Source organism: Heloderma suspectum, chromosome 4 (assembly GCF_057233095.1).
Source record: "Heloderma suspectum isolate Gila_16-S chromosome 4, 16-S_ref, whole genome shotgun sequence".
NCBI lineage: Eukaryota > Metazoa > Chordata > Lepidosauria > Squamata > Helodermatidae > Heloderma > Heloderma suspectum.
The window spans coordinates 236,574,689-236,592,421 of record NC_139461.1 but is presented as its reverse complement, the minus strand read 5'-3'; the positions used below and the strand labels follow the sequence as shown (position 1 = coordinate 236,592,421).

General features: G+C 44.4%; 1 protein-coding gene across 3 annotated transcripts in view; it reads left to right on the top strand.

Annotated features, from left to right (window-relative positions):
* Positions 1 to 11,929, top strand: part of ST3GAL3 (ST3 beta-galactoside alpha-2,3-sialyltransferase 3) — a 250,057-nt gene extending 238,128 nt beyond the window's left edge. For all 3 annotated transcript variants that reach the window (XM_084852774.1, XM_084852769.1, XM_084852770.1), the window contains one exon: positions 11,811 to 11,929. In XM_084852774.1, the coding sequence (XP_084708900.1) occupies positions 11,811 to 11,900 (90 nt within the window). In that variant the 3' untranslated portion in view covers positions 11,901 to 11,929. The remainder of the gene's footprint in view (positions 1 to 11,810) is intronic.
* Positions 11,930 to 17,733: the final 5,804 nt, after the last annotated feature.

The following is a 17,733-nucleotide window of genomic DNA, read 5'->3' as shown; positions in this document are numbered from 1 at the left end:
GGCACTTGCGGCGGGGGGGAATCGGAGGTAGTGAGGGTTGAACCGCAGCTTGCAGACTGTACAGCAGTTGTCAGTTGAGCCACTTGATCACGAAGAACCTGGTTCTCTTGCGTAAGAGCCAGCACCGCTGGGTCCATGGCAACCTCCATAGGCAGTACGAGCAGAGAGAAAAAAAAAAGAGGAACGGGGACCAAGCTGTCAGGAGCACCCTAGCTGCCTCTTACAGTCTACTCCAATAGCCAACTCAAGACACAGACAAAAGGATTCTTTTCAAGGCTTTAATCCTTTTACAACTTAATGACTCTTTCAGATGCTAATCACCAGCAACTAAGCAAGGAACAGCATTGGGGAAAGATAGCAGAGTAGCCTATGCTCCAGGTTAGGCAGTTGGTCCCCATTTGAAGGAGAATCACGGGAAGACCCTGAACTTATGGGCTAGGGAGAGATCCTCCCTCTTTCCCTTGGGTCCTTGGGACGCGACTGTTGCTTGCGCGCCAAACGAGCACTACGCCTCCTTTCCGTGCCCTCCATCTTTCGTCGCTCCCTGCGTCATCATCGAGCATCCAGCAAGCCCCCCTCCAGCACTCTCTCACTGCCAGGGTCACTATCTATCCCAGGAATGCTGGCAGGAGGAATCTCTGCCAGCTGCTGTGCCTGTGAGAGATGAGCGAGCTCCTCTCCCATGGATTGCTGTTCCTCCTCAGAATCAGAACTGCTCTGGGGTTCTGTCGGCTCAGTTTCCACCCTGACACAAGCCCTGCCTCCACTACATCACTGCTGCTTAGTCAGAGAAGACCTTCAGAAGAGGGGAGGTAGAATTGAGTATCCAGAGATGGTTAATAGGGAGCTTTTGCTGCAGCAATGCAGCAGCACAACTTCCTTGACATATGATTGGCTTTCTGTCAGGTGGGAAATGCATTAGTCCCAGGACATTTCAGGAAATGTTCCTGGCCCTAGCCTGCCATTCTTACGGAATGGGAGCCATCAACTTATAGGTTTCTCTCCTGTGATTTAATCTTTATGGGATTTTAGTGTGCTGGTCATCAAGATAAGTATGTCTGATAATAGGGGTCCAGCAACTGCAGTGAAGCTAATTAGCTGTGGCTGAGCAGCTTTTCCTACTGTTGGGATGTTTATCATGTATCTTGATCTAATCTGACACAGTTCTCAACTTGCTACCTGTATGTGGAGACAGCAAGTAAGAGAAAAAGGTAGGGAAACTGATTTTCTTTGGCTGAGCATATTCAATACAATGTTTTAAGGCTTCATACATAATCCAATACAAATACAAATGTTACTAAGATCATATATTTGCCAGTTCTGCTGCTGCTCTTGTCCCAGCCCACACACTTGCACACTCTCTCACTGAATTAATCCAGAATTCCAAGAATACATTTCACCTTTGGTTTGGAGAGCAGCTTCTATCTTTTCTGTCTTTCCTCCTGTTACCACTGAAAGAGCACAGTATCAGACAGTCCCAATCAAGGGACTGTAAACAGAGGAAATCCTATCTTGATCTCCAGAGTGCAGGGAGAGGACTTTTATTTTACTCCACATGGAGCATTCTGGCTGGAACACACAAATCTGTTATTTCTGCCTTCCCCTCAGACGATCAGAAGATTTGTTTGCACAACTGAAAGCAGTTCAGAATCATCCCCATTGAAAATGAAGACTGGGAAAGGGGGAGCACAAAAGGAGTGGGCTGAGAGGTTTGCCTAGCTCAGTGCCAGTAATAATAATGGGTTGCCTGAGGCTAATATTGTCCTGGCCACATGGTTCCTCATCAGAAGCCCAGGGTTTGTGCTCTCTGTACAGAGAACAGAGTGCTGGGTACATTATCATCATATGGGTAAGCCCAGGGCTGGCCCAAGACATTTTGCTGCCCGAGGTGGAGCAGCAAATGGTGCTCCCCAAGTCAAAGTGTATAGTACCATGACTGGTCAAGTTATTTTGACCCCCAAGACAGAAAATCCCACAAGTGTCTCTCCCCAGGAGTAACCCAAAAACCATCACCTTGCTCTGCCCCATGGTAAGGCTAGCCCGGATATTCTTCATCTTATCTTCAAGAGCCTGCACTTGAATTCACCTTTTTACATTAGAAGTTTCTCATTACTTTATAGAAGAACTTGCTTATTCAATTATTTTATTCATTACTTCTTAGATCTCCTTGTAAAATGCTAACAGTTTTAAAGCTTTGGCCAATTTTTCTTCAGTCTCCTCTAATGGGTGTCTTTAAATATTGTTCATTTACTTTCAAAATATTGTTCATTTACTTTCCTTTTTGGTTTCATCAAATTTATTGCATATCTTTTGTTCTTAAATTGAGATTCTAAAACTTGCTTAGTTATCTTCCAATACTGCTGCGATATTCTCCATTTTGTCCTTTGGATTTTTCCTGTTTTGATATTCATGATTTACTTACAAAAATTCACACGATCCACATTATCACCCTATACTGAAAATTAACAAAACAATACTGAGTTTACCTTGTCACTAAACTTGGGAGGGTGGCAGGGACCTGCTTAGACCCCTGAAGAGGTTTCAGAGAAAGACAACAAAGGATTAACTAACATAAAAGGCTTGGTGAATGGAGCCTTTTCACACCAAGAGACTTCTGAGGACTTGTGCTCAGACCACTAGCAGCTAGAATGTTTTATTAAAATGGAAAGTGAGGGTGTATGTAAGACAGAGAGGGAATACTGCACTACTCAGATTAAGATATTATCCTGAGCTGGGATGTTATAGAAAGCTCTGCCACATGACACAAGCAACTGAGCAAGAGAAAGCGGGAAGAGATTGCTCTCTGCCTTGCTCCAGCTACTCCTCCTCCTCCAGCACCCCTGTCTTTTGCTTCCACTGTAGAGTGATGTGCTGGATCAGGCAGCAACTGACTTTTTTCCTCTTGTACTGAAGCAGCCTCTCCACTTTAATCCAAGATGAATAAAAAGCCAGCTTCTGCCCTAGCAGGGAGTGCCAGCTGTGGAGTGTCTGCTGGGCAGCAGGCTTTTGTGGATTAAAGCTGCTGCTTGTAGGTGAGTGGGTGGGGGCCCATGGCCATGATCCATTGCTCCTCCCAGCCCACCACCTGAGCGCTTTGCCTCATTCTGCCTAACAGGAGGGTCGGCCTTGGGTAAACCCTTCTTATCAGTTAAAGTCGTTTGCCGTAATTGGAGTCAGTCCACTCCTCTAGTCTGTCATTAGAGTCTGGTTAATGAAGAAGAGTGAGGAAAAGAGATACAGAACATGACTCCATTGAATCGAAGAGAGTCTATGTTCCATGGAACCGTGTATTCTCCTGATGCCCCTGTTCTTATTGGCATGTGTGTGTGGTTAGGGAGAGCCCTGCTGCACTACGGAGAGTATCTGGAAACCCCTCATTAGCAGGAAATCAGACTGGAAACGACCCAACCATGATACTAGAACAAATGGGATAGCTAAAGTAGACCATGCACTTTTTTTTAACCCACTGAACAGAACTGTTCCCAGAGTATGTCTTCCCAAGGTACTAGCAGGAAGAGAAACAAGAAAATGGTACATCTCACTACGTTGTCAGAGGCATCCTAAGGCAGAGTTAGAAAGAATTATAGCTATCTCAGAAGAGCTTCCCATCCAGTTATTCATATGAGTACTCCGAACTTTTGTTGTTCAGTCGTTAAGTCGTGTCCGACTCTTCGTGACCCCATGGACCATAGCACGCCAGGCCTTCCTGTCCTCCGCTGTCTCCCACAAGTTCATATTCATTGCATCAGTGATGCTATCTAGCCATCTCATCCTCTGCCGTCCCCTTCTCCTTTTGCCTTCAATCTTTCCCAGCATCAGGGTCTTTTCCAGGGAGTTTTCTCTTCGCATTAGGTGGCCAAAATATTGGAGCTTCAGTTTCAGTATCTGTCCTTCCACTGAGCAGTCAGGGTTGATTTCCTTTAGGATGGACTGATTTGACCTCCTTGCAGTCCAGGGGACTCGTAAGAGTCTTCTCCAGCACCACAGTTCGAAAGCATCAATTCTTCGGCGCTCAGCCTTCCTTATAGACCATCTCTCGCAGCCATACGTTACTACTGGGAAAACCATAGCTTTGATTATACAGCCCTTTGTCGGCAAGGTGATGTCTCTGCTTCTTACTATGCTGTCTAGGTTTGCCATAGCTTTCCTCCCAAGGAGCAAGTGGCTTTTAATTTCATGGCTACAGTCACTGTCTGCGTTGATCTTGGAGCCCAAGAAAATAAAATCTGTCACTACTTCCATTTCTTCTTCTTCTGTATGCCAGGAAGTGATGGGGCCAGATGCCATGATCTTCGTTTTTTTAATGTTGAGTTTCAAACCAGCTTTTGCACTCTCCTCTTTCACCCTCAACAAGAGGCTCTTTAGAGGCTCATTAGGGTGGTATCGTCTGCGTATCTGAGGTTGTTGATAATTCTCCCGGCAATCTTAATTCCGACCTGTGATTCATCCAACCCGGCGTTTCTCATGATGTACTCTGCATATAAGTTAAATAAGCAGGGCGACAATATGCAGCCTTGTCATACCCCTTTCCCAATTTTGAACCAATCGGTTGTTCCATGTCCGGTTCTTACTGTTGCTTCTTGACCCTCGTACAGGTTTCTCAGGAGACAGGTAAGGTGGTCTGGTACTCCCATCTCTTTAAGAATTGGACACAGTTTGTTGTGATCCACACAATCAAAGGCTTTAGCGTAGTCAATGAAGCAGAAATAGACGTTTTTCTGGAATTCTCTTGCTTTCTCCATGATGCAGCGAATGTTGGCGATTTGATCTCTAGTTCCTCTGCCTCTTCGGAACCCAGCTTGTACTTCCGGTAGTTCTCAGTTCACATACTGCTAAAGCCTAGCTTGTAGGATTTGGAGCATAACCTTGCTGGCATGTGAAATGACTGCAATTGTACGGCAGTTTGAGCACTCTTTGGCATTGCCCTTCTTTGGAATTGCAATGTAAACTGACCTTTTCCAGTCTTGTGGCCACTGTTGAGTGTTCCAAATTCACTGGCATATTGAGTGCAGTACTTTAACAGCATCATCTTTTAGGATTTTAAATAGCTCAGCTATTTAAATAGCTCAGCTGGAATACTGTCATCTCCTCTAGCTCTGTTGTTAGTAATGCTTCCTAAGGCCCACTTGACTTCACTCTCTAGGATGTCTGGCTCAAGTTCAGTGACCGCTCTATCATGGCTATCAGGGACATTCAGATCTTTCTGGTATAGTTCTTCTGTGTATTCTTTTCACCTCTTCTTAATCTCATCTGCTTCTGTTAGGTCCCTGCCTTCTTTGTCCTTTATCATGCCCATCTTTGCACAAAACGTTCCCTTGAGAACTCCAAATTTCTTGAAAAGATCTCTAGTCTTTCCCATTCTATTGTTTTCCTCAATTTCTTTGCATTGTTCATTTAAGAAGGCCTTCTTGTCTCTCCTTGCTATTCTCTGGAACTCTGCATTCAGTTGGATATATCTTCCCCTTTCTCCTTTGCTTTTCGCTTCCCTTCTTTCCTCAGCTACTTGTAAAGCCTCATCAGACAGCCACTTTGCTTTCTTGCATTTCTTTTTCTTTGAGATGGATTTCGTTGCTGCCTCCTGAACAATGTTACGGACCTCTGTCCATAGTTCCTCAGGCACTCTGTCTATCAGGTCTAATCCCTTAAATCTATTCCTCACCTCCACTGTAACAGCGTGTTCAGCGAACACTGAGCAGCGTGTTCTCTTGGCAAAACTCTATTAGCCTTTGTCCTGCTTCATTTTGTACACCAAGGCCATGCTTGCCTGTTATCCCGGTGATTTCTTGTCTTCCTACTTCAGCATTCCAATCCCCTATGATGAAGAGGACATATTTTTTTGGTGTTAGTTTTGGAAGGTGTTGTAGGTCTTCATAGAACCGATCAATCTCAGCTTCTTCGGCTTCAGTGGTTGGGGCATAGACTTGAATTACTGTGATGTTGAATGGTTTGCCTTGGATTCGTACTGAGAGCATCCTATCATTTTTGAGATTGTACCCCAGTACTGCTCTTCCCACCCTTTTCTTGACTATGAGTGCTACTCCATTTCTTCTAAGGGATTCTTGCCCTCAATAGTAGATATAACGGTCACCTGAATTAAATTCGCCCATTCTTGTCCATTTTAGTTTGCTGATTCCCAAGATGTCGATGTTCAATCTTGCCATCTCATGCTTGACCACCTCCAGCTTACCTTGATTCATTGATCTTACATTCCAGGATCCTAAACAATATTGTTCTTTACAGCATCGGATTTTCTTTTCACCACCAGACACATCCACAGTTGAATATCCTTTCGGCTTTGGCCCAGCCGCTTCACTCTTTCTGGCGCTACTTGGAAATACCCTCTGCTCTTCCCCAGTAGTATATTGGACACCTTCTGACCTGAGGGGCTCATCTTCCGGCATCATATCTTTTAGCCTTGTGATACGTTCCATGGGGTTTTCTTGGCAAGAATGGTGGAGTGGGTTGCCATTTCCTTCTCCAGTGGACCACATTTTGTCAGAACTCTCCACCATGACCTGTCCGTCTTGGGTGGCCCTGCACGGCATAGCTTATGGCTTCACTGAGTTACACAAGCCCCTTCGCCACAACAAGGCAGTGATCCATGAAGTTCAGGTAATGAAGCCCATCTGTAACATTTATTTGGTTATTTATGCAGTTATTTGAATATTTATAAACCACCCTTCATCAAAAGTTATCAGAGCACTGAACAATAAATATGTAACAACAACAATAAAATACAGTAGTAAAACAATAAAAGGTGTTTACACAAACAAACAAACAGTCTGACCAGCTTAAAATATGGGGGTGAATAGAAGTTTTTTGACCTGGAGATTGTGCCAGCCACAGCTCCATGGGGAGGGTGCTGCAACAAGGTGCTGCAACAGCTGGCACACACTGGGTAGCAGGCACCTTAGAAGACCATGACCTGCAAACCTTAAGGCATGGGCAGGCTAGTATATGAAGTGGTGTTCCCTCAGGTATTTGGTTCCTAAGCCATTTAGGGCTTTATAGGCAAGTATCTCCCTCAGGATTGGTGTAGTATGATCCCACCTGACTGCACCAGTTAACATTCTAGCAGCTGCATTCTTCACAAGTCGAAGTTTCTGGGTCATCTTCAAGGGCAGCCCCATGAGGGCACATTACAGTAGTCCAATTGGAAAGGTTACTGGAACATGGACCACTGTGGCCAGATGAATCAGCTGAAGCTGTAAAAGGCACTCGGAGCCACTGAGGCCACCTGGGCCTCCAGTGACAAAGCTGGATCCAGGAGTACCCCTAAGCTACATATCTATTTTAAGGGGAGTGTGATCCTGTCTAGAATAGGCTGCACACCCAATTTCTGGACATGAGAACCGCCTGCCCACAGGGCCTCTATGTTGCTGGGATTCAACTTCAGTTTATTGGCCCTCATCCAGCCCATTACCAAAGCTAGACACAGTTTCAGCACATGGGCTGGCAAATACATCAGTGGCATTAATAACCAAAATGTATTCCAAAAGCCTCTGATTGCTTGGTCTCCTTTCTTTCCTAGAAACTGCAGCATTTCCTTTTCTCCACTCCCACATCATCATCCTCACTCTTCCCATCTTAGCTAAGCTCGGGAATGCAGTTTTATTTGCCTGGTTAGCCATGTCTGTCAGTTGCAGTAAGATTTTCTTCTATAATTGGCGAGCTGAGATGATACTGCGGATGATCCTCTTGTCTTGAGTCTGGATTGCTATATTGCAACACTAGCCAAAAGTGTTTTCAGAGAATTGGGCACCAGGTTGCCTTTCTTGATGCTGGAAAGGCTATTTCCTCCATTGCCATGATGGAGTGCTCCCCAGGATGAAATGGCTCCTGGGGATTTGTAGTGGTATGGTAGCCCGGAATCCCACAAGTTAAATGCAGACAGCCAGCACTACAGCTAAGGCAGGTTAGGTGCAGCTGCCTGCTTTTCTGTCATTATCATGTGGCAAAAGGCCTAGTCAGGCTGTGTGAGACTGTGACATGGCATGCAGAGAGGAGATGGCTGCTTTGTACTCTTGTCATGGCAGTAAAGAGAAGTTTCCTAATGAGAGGCAGCTGTGAATGCATGACGTTGGGCCATGGATGTGACATGGAAGCTCACAGAGAAAGATTGTTGTTATATGCAGCTTTTCTAAACTTGGTCCCTGTGTCTGTTAGAGACTGCTTGGCATTCACTTTCCAGCTGTCAGTTTCTGTCAGCTGAGCAAGATGCCTGTCTATCTAAGTCTCTCTTTGGGAATTTCCTCACTCCTTCCAACAGCACATCTTAAATGCCCTTGTAAAACAATGGGTATTTGGCCTCAAAATCAGTAACTTTACTCCAGTGGGCCTGTGTGTGTTGCCTGAGTATTAGAAGACTAGGGGTGCTTCCAGATGAGGCTTATATTGGGCCATCGCCCTGCCTTATTCACAGAATTTTAAGGAGGGTCCTGACAACAGTGTCTTCCACTTGTAACCCTACCATGTTTTCCCACCACTTTCATCTTTTTTCTTACAGTGGAAAATCTATTAAGGAGAAAAAAGACAGAATAGCTGCACAATGCCTTCTGATTGGTAGTGCTAGGAGCTCTCCATCTGGAAGCATCCCTGTAGCGTTTGAGCACTGGCAGTTTCTTCAACTGTATATGAAAATGTTGGTGCTGATGCAAAGATACTGGGGAGCATAGAAAATTTAAAGAGATGTTGGTAACCTCTTTAATCAGTGTGATCCCATGTGCAATATGAGAAAGGACAGAGAATGTTGTATCTGTCTGAGGCAAAAGATTTATCACTGCAATGCTAGATGAAGATGCTGATAAGAAAAACCAACACTGACAAGCAGCTTACAAGACCTGTGACCCAAACTTTAGAACTCTGCAGAAAGTTGTAGTTGGCATGTGCCTGCCAGGCAGGTTTTACTCCCAGAGAAGATGGGGATATTAGGTGGATTCTGCTTAGCCTTCCAGAGAACAGGGTGCATATCCCAGTGACCTCAGCTCTGCCTCTGTTGCTCACTCTCTGCCAGCCACGGCACGAGATAGCGATTAGCTGTCTTCATGGCCCCGTAATAACCATGTCGTTCTGCATGATTAACCTATTAGATACAGTACAGCTCCCAGCATTCTCAAGCTCAGCTTCTGTTTGCTTTCTAGCATCCAGTAAGAAGTAGTTGAGAGGGAAAGGGAAGTAGCCTTGGAGGTGTAGACCTTTGTATTACAACATTTAGGGGTGCAAGTGCAGGAAATGGAACAAGGCAGAATGAGCAAGTGGTAGAAGTATCCTTTCTTAGTTCAGGATAGCTCCTTTGCTTCCTTTGTTTTGGGGTCATGAATGTATGTCAGTTGTTTCTACAGCTGATGGTGTAGTTGGAGATGCATGAGAAGGATTGGTTAGGGCAAGATCAGGAAGGAGAATCTAGAGGTTAAGCATTTTGAGAACAGAGTCCATTATTGGTTTTTGCATTTTTGTGTGCAGCATGAAAATTTCTGTTTATTTTATTAATTCAGCTGAATTCATAATAGGGAGTGATCCAGGAGAAAACAAATCCACTAAGTAGTACAGATGCTACTTGGGTTGCTATTGCCCTGCATCACCACATATTTAGGAAGTTTAAAAGACTAATTTCTAGGAAAGGACTACTTCTTCCAGTAGGTGCCCCCATAAACTGTTGGGATGTGATATTACTGAATCCCAAACTTGGAACACAGTTTTATATCTCTCTTCCCCTTTGGATTTGGAAATGGAATTCCAAGTTAATAGAGAAACACCAGTAAAAGATTCTGACAAACCTTACAGTATAATGTAAGAAATGTGGCCACAATAAATTAAAACTAGATGCTTTTAGACAACAATTAGGTTGGTAGGTTCCAGCACATACAGCACTCCCTCCTCAATATGCTACCCAATTAGCAGACCTTGGGAGAATTATTCTCTCCCATCTCTCTCCCCAATCCCCCATCTATGACACATGCTTTCTTGCCCATCTCCTCCCCTTCACATGCACCCAGCTCTCTCTCTCTCTCTCTTTCCCTTCTCCCTCTCTCAACCACCACATGCACACTCTCCTGTGTGTGTATCCATCTCCCTCTCCTGTTACTCATTCTCTCTCTCCCCCCTCCTTCCAGTCTCTCTGCCTCCTCCCTCTTTCTTGCCAGTCCATGAATGACATGTCCTATTAGGCATACATGTTATGGGCAAGAGCTCTGCCCTACTTTGTCTGAGTAGTGTTTTTGGAAGTCTAAGAAATCTTAGAAAGACCCAAGGCCTTTTTGTAATTTGTGGATCATCTGGATCACATGAAATGCCCAGATATTTTGCATGCAGATCTGCTACACCCATTAAAATAAATCGTACTCTGGATGCACATTGGAGGTCCCTGTATGAAATTGCTGTGTCAGGCTGAACGTTTCTTACATGGTTTAATTATAAATGCAGGTAGGTATAGGTGCTTTAGATTTTTACATGCATGTGTTTTAATAAAACAAAGAGTTTGGCTAAGTTCCAACATTGACTTCCATATTCTAAGGTGTCATTTTGATCTTTCTGACCCTAATTTTATACCCCCACATAAAATATCCAAGTTTATACCTTTGTAGTTCTTACTTCAGGTTAGTTAATCCAAAATAAATTGTGTTCCAGAGTTGTATAATAACAAGAGCCAACAATGTGATGTGGCTGCAAAAAAGGCAAATGCTATTTTGGGCTGCATTAATAGAAGCATAGCTTTCAAATCCCGGGAAGTACTAGTTCCCCTCTACTCAGCACTTATTAGGCCTCATCTGGAGTACTGTGTCCAGTTCTGGGCACCACACTTTAAGAAGGATGCAGACAAACTGGAGAGGGTTCAGAGGAGGGCAGTGAAGATGATCAGAGGACTGGAAACAAAGCCCTGTGAGGAGAGACTGAAAGAACTGGGCATGTTTAGCCTTGAGAAGACTGAGGGGAGATATGATAGCACTCTTCAAGTACTTGAAAGGTTGTCACAGAGGGGAAGGCCAGGATTTCTTTTCAATGATCCCAGAGTGCAGGACACAGAATAATGGGTTCAAGTTACAGGAAGCCAGATTCCAGCTGAACTTCAAGAAAAACATCCTGACTGTTAGAGCAATATGGCAATGGAACCAATTACCTAGGGAGGCAGTGGGCTCTCCCACACTGGAGGCATTCAGGAATGAAGCTGGACAGCCATCTGTCAGGGATGCTTTGACTTGGACTCCTGCATTGAACAGCGGGTTGGACTCGATGGTCTTATAGGCCCCTTCCAACCCTACTATTCTATGATTCTACGATAAGTGAAAATAAGAATGCCACTCCACCTCTAATCATGTATCGAAGGGAGAGTGCACTATGTTGCTACTTTTTAAGCTCCCCTTTCAAAACATAAAGATGGTTAATGTGTTAAGAGGTATGCAATCCATGCAATATGAACTTGTATATGTACTCCTAGCAGCTGGAATATTCTCATTTTATCATGCCGACTTCTTGGTCTAATGCCTTTCTAGCAGTCTTCCCCAACCTGGTGCTCTACAGATGTTTGGGAGTTGTAGTCCAAAGTGTCTGGAAGGCACTAGGTTGGGGAAGGCTACATTTTATCATTTCTTAGATTGTTTGAGAAGGCTGTGGCACCTGTGTGTGTCTATATAAGCAGAGGGAGAACACTATTCAGGCCTTGGTCAGAAATGTGTCTTGTATAGGGCAAGCTCTTGATGGCCTCTCCAGTCAGAGCCCTAAGGCTATCAGTAGAGATGTACAGGCAGAACAGTGATTTACCTTTTCTTCGCTTCTCTTTACCCTTTCTCTTCCTCCCACCCTCCCCCATGCAGTCTTGGACGCACAACATCCAACGGGAGAAGGAGTTCCTACGAAAACTGGTGAAAGCTCGAGTGATCACAGACCTCACCAGTGGAATCTGAAGAGGCATAGCCACTGTGCTGAAGGGCACAGCCACATGCATACGGCTGAGGACAAGGGCATCAAGAGGTCTTTGGCAAGAATCCCAGCTTCCTAGAGATACACAGTGCCCTTGGAAAGTCTCCCTGGCTTGCTTTGCCTGCCTGCATCAGGGCTGGCAGGGGAGCAGCGGCTATTGGCCTGAGGGGGCAGGTCCCCCACTCGGAACTGCAGGTGGATGTTGTGTCTGGGATGGAACATCACTGGAGAGAACAAAAATAGGCCTGTGAAATCAAACAAAATTGTGCCAAATGGGAACAGGAGCCAGGTCAAACACAGCAGTGCTTGAATGTACAACACATTATTTTTATAAAGAGAGACTTGAGTATCACACTAAATATATCATTGTGCAAAGTGGGGCCTGCCTGGCTTGTGCATAGGCCCCATGGGACACCTGACCTGGTGTTGCACTTAACTTGCCTCTGTGCCAGCCATGGTCCCTTTGTGGGCTCTGAGTCCGTCCAAGTCGTTGGTGCTGCTATAATTTAAAGGTATTGTGGCCTCTCTCTGCCTTAGAGGCAGCAACTGAGAGGCCGAATGGATCTTCAGACTCCCTGCTATTCATGGGGCAACCCCTGCTGCCAACATTCACCTGGATGCATTTTTAGCCATTGTTCATGGAACTCACCTCATTGTGTTGAAAGATCTCTACCTATGTGGCAGGTTGGCCACAGATCCGGACTGGAGATACCCCAATATTTAATTTTATGTGGCATCTGCATCATGTTTTTTAAGAGTTTGGTTCTTTGTTTTTTGTTTGGGGAGGGAATAATTTATTTTTGGATCAGGTCAGAAATTGTCCTAAGATATGAAGATTCATCAGTGTTTAACAATTAATGATGCCAGAGGTTTTTTCACTCATTCTATTGTACTCTAGTTTAAGTGACTACTACCTTGATAGTATTTAAGCTCATCTACAAACAGTGGTAGAAATCACCTGGCTGGCACCTACTTTGTTTGTTAAGCTTCCATCTATCAGGTGTTTTTCTCAGTCTGTTTCCAAATCCTTCTGCATCCCTTTTAAGGGGACAGAGGGCTCTATATTTGTTATTCCTCTTCCCTAAGTCTGAGATGCAGTATTTGCACAACTGTGTACCATTTATGTTGGAAAGGTTAGACATATATTGTGCAAAGTGACCAAACTGTGGGAAGAATGGAATGACATCACTTGTCTGGGGATCTGTGCACCCAAGAGGTATTCTCAGGGGCTAATCCCTCCAACTGTAAGATATGCATATATTTTATATTGGTATGAGGCCCAACCATGCATTTAAATGAATTAGCTTGCCTTTCCTTGAATGAAGAAGATGTGAGAATCTGGACAGCTTCCCTCATGCAGACAGACCTGAAGAATCCTTATCCTGTATATGTCAAGGGCACCAACCTGCAGTGTGAATATGCATTTTTCCTGCTTAATGCCCCAAACTGAGTTAGGAGGCTGTTAACAGGGGCATTGGGTACTCTGCCCCACAAGCAAAGAAGAGATGGTAGCTCAGCTGTTCCCATAATTGTTTTTCAGAGACATTCACAAAGGGAATTCTAGAATAGTGCAGATGGTAAGGGCTCCTGGCCAGTTCCTCTATTCCTCCACTGACCCTCTGCAGGTTGCTATTCAAGTCTCTGCAAAACGGGCCCAGAATGCTGGAATTTCCCCCTTTTAGGCTGACATATCCTGGGTGGGGATTGAGTGGTGTGCCCTGAGTGTGTAATTTTCCTTGTGTGTGCATCAGTGTGACTGGCTTGAATATTGGATCCACATAGGGCAGGAGAATTGCTTTGTTCCTTGGCCCTTATCATCTTGTCAGATCCTACCCAAGAAAGAGTAATGAGGTGCAGTGTGAGGGTATTGAATTTGTAACCAGCCTTTCTTCACATTGTGCATAAGTAATTGATGGAATTCATTGCCACAGGGTGTGATGATGCTACTAGTTTAGATGGCTTTAAGAAGGGTTTAGACAAGTTCAGGGCTAACAACTAGTATTAGTCATGATGGCTGTATGGAACCTCCAGTATCAGAAGCAGTCTGCCATTGAGTGCCAGCAACTGGAGAATAACAGCAGGAGAGGGCTATTGCCTTCATGATCTACTTGTGGGCTTCCTGTAGGCATCTGGTTGGGAAGCAGACTAGATGGACCTTTGGTCTGATCCAGCAGGGCTCTTCTTAGGTTCTTAATCATGTGAATTCGGCCCCATGTATTTGGATTCTATCCCTGTCCCATATGCACAAGCTATGTCATTGAGGCGTAGACTTGGCACAGGGCCTCCAGGAGGAGGACAAGCATGGCAGTAGCTGCAAAAGCTGTGAAAGAAGATGGAACTGCTGCACAGGCCTGAGAAATACTTGGTTTGCTCAGTTGCTTGGGTGGAGCCAACTGCAGCACCTGGATGGATGTATACATATATCTGCATTATACATTTTTCTCTGTGTGTGCAGTCATCTGTTAGAGAGAAATTTGTTCTGTTGTGAGGATGCAAGCATTGTTGGTCCAGCTGACCATTCACTTAAAAATGGTCAGTTTGAGTTCTATATTCTAGAAGGATCATTTTCCTGTTTTAGCAGGTGTGGGAAGATCGCCAACAGGCTGGTTGTTGCTGCTGGACAAGACAGGAAGAGGAGGATTGTGAGAGAAGGAGACACGCAAGGAACACATAGAGAGAAAGATGGCTAGACAGACCTCTAGGTGGAAGCAAAATGACACAAACCAGTTGCCAACTACAGGCTCAGAGGCTATTTTCATTTTTATTTTTATGGTGTGGGAGAGACACATTTCAATGTGTCCCTCCAGTTCATTCAGTCTCTTCAAGGCACCCTTTGCTAGGTTGGACAAATGCAAAAGAAGACAGGGCTTCTGCACCTTTAACAGCTGTGTAGAAGAGGGAATTTCAGGAGGTGTCAGTTGTCATGCAACATCCCATCTTCTACACAACTTTTAAAGGTGCAAGAGCCCTGACTTCTTTTAATCCTGGCCACCCTGCTTTGTGTCCATGCTTGACATGCCGATCTTCCATCTAACCCAGGGATGGGGAATGTGTGGCCCTCCAGACAATGTTGGACTGCAGCCTCCATCATCCTTGACCATTGGCTATGCTGGCTAGGGGTCATGGGAGCTGCAGTCCACCAAAATCACATGTTCCCCACCCCTGATGTAACCACAGTGTAGGTTGAGGGGACAGACAGTGTTCACATAGAGGAAGCTCCATACCAGCCAGATTATACCACCACCTTTCCCCTCTCTTTCTCCTGCTCTTCCCCACGTGGGAGCAAAAGAAAGTCCTGCATGCATGGTTACTGTTGCAGCAGCTCAGCGATTTTGGACTGAAATTTTAATAAGAGAATACTACCTTTGCAGCAGCAAACATTTTATGTAAAACTTTTGCCCCTACATTTATTATATCTGAACTTTAAATATATATTTAAAGGGGAATGCGCAAAAGATATACGCTGTGTGTTGTCGTCCCCCACCCCCGGTAATGTAAGAGTGGTTTTAAAACTCTCTGCTTGGTCTCTTCCCAAGCTCCTCATGCTGCTGTTGCTTTTCTGGCTGGCTCTGTGTTCTACACTCTGAGTACTTTGGTTAGGGTGGTGCCTGCATGTTCACTGTCTTGAATTGAGCTCATTTGAATATACCTCCATTGTTTGTTTGTTTTTCTGCTCCACTAATCTCTAGGTTCTGTTTTCAGAAATGACACACCTGGTTTGCTAAGCATTGAACAACACTGGTGTTTTATATATATATATATATATATGCATCCAAATTTTACTTAAATGCTGTAGTCCCTCTTGTTGTGAGCCCCAAAGTATAATGAGAATGGCCTGCCTGGGAAAGAAGGACATATTTGTCCCCCAAATACTCTGCCAGGTTTCCCCAAGACAGACTGGCTCACTTGGAATTGGAACCGAGCTCATTTTAACTTCCATCTCTGTAATACCTTTATCTGACTTTGCAGCATGTCCTCTGAAAGGCCGCGTTTACAAATGAAAGTGGGTAGAACAAATAGGTGCAAGATGCCAAAAAAAAATGTTGCAGAGTTCCAGAATTTCTTTTTCCATTCGCACCACTGAGAAATGTCCAAGATAGTATCATGGGAGTTTCTGAAATAATGTAATTCATTTCATAACTGCACACAACCTGGTTGGGAGGTGTGCATGTGTGCTCTGATAAGCCCAAAGAGTGTGAATGAGTCGGAGGGTGGGGAAGCAGGCCTCCTCCACCATACTGAGTGATTCTGAGTAATCTCCTATTGGCTGTCAAGCCACACAGAAAACAAGGCTGTGGCATGAGCCTACCAAGAGTGTTGTGCTGCCAGAGGATTAAGATGATGCTGTTATTAGTTCCTGTGCTATATGGGGCTGTATTGAGCCTATCTCATTCTCCTGTCCTGGGTTTAAGGAAGCAGTTAACCCAAGCTCCTCCCCAGATAGCTGCAATTGTGCTTTCTCTGAGTGGACATGGAGTCACTGCCACTTTTGTGGATGTAAAGGCAGAGTAATAGGAGATGGGTGGAATTCTGTCTCTGCCAATCTATGCCACAAAAGTTTTGCTATCTTAGTACATTTTTTAATCTCAGCTGCTTTTTAGTGCATGCCCTTTCCACCCCATTAGCCATGTATCTTGCCAGAGCAATCACAAAAGAGAAGCATTTGTCACAAAGCGATGCTCTACTATGCCCTCAATCCACCTCCTTTCCTGAGCTAAGGTTGCTACCTCTCCCAGAACAGAAGAAAAGTCATCGCTTATTTGCAAATGTTACATCAGTTGAATGTATACAAAAGGTAAAATTGGGTGCTTGTGTGGCTTTATAAATCTTACTTCATTGAAATTCACAATAATTATGAAATTGGCAATTATTCCAGTGCTACAAGGGCTGTCACCCAGTTAAAGAAATCTTACCTGATTAATCATATGGGTTTTAGCCAGTTAATCAAATTAGCATATGAATAAAAATGTAAGCAAAGGTCATTACTGTTGTTTTCAGGTGATGCAGGCATGTGCTTCGTGGCAGGAATTGTCTTAGAAGAGGCATTTCCTCCTGTTTGATGGAGAAAGGGGAATGCCTCTGTTAAGATGATGTTTGACATCTCTAGTTTTTGTAAGTACTTGTATTAAAAGTAATACATTTTTAAAAACCCACCCCTGCTGCCCAATTAATTGGAATACCTTATTAGTCCATCAAGAATTCTTAATTGATTAGTTAATTGGTGAAAGGTTGGACTGCTACATGCTGCAGATAGGGAATTGAAACAGAGTAAATTGCCAAGACCTCCCAGTTGTATATTGGGATGGTGAAGGTGTTGCAGAGGCAATAGATAGGATGCATTTTTCCAGCTGCTTCTGCTGCTCCTTGGCTTTCCTCTGCTTTGGAGACTGGTGGAGTCTCATGTGGCTTGCACTGGAAGTAGCCACTGCTGTGTCCTGACTGGGATCTCAACACAGTTGCCTTCAAGCATTTTTCTACAGAAATTGTTAAACCAGACATTGTGACAATTGCTACATTTGATGCCAGATCAATTTTTGTGACTATTTCTTCACTGTCAGAATCTTCACTTTACAGGTTGTTTTGTAGGCTTCAATGAGAATATGGCAAATCCTTTCTAGCACAGCATCTCTGCTGGCCTCATGAGCCTGCTGCCCTTGGATGAGATGGGAAGATGCTTCTCAGATCCCACTGAGCCCCAGCAGGAGACACTTGTTCACACTATTCACTATCCACCATCTGCCCTGGTGCCAGTTATCTATAAACACCATTTGTCTAAATCATCCAAGGAGTGCGACATATTGGAGGGAGAGCTGGGTC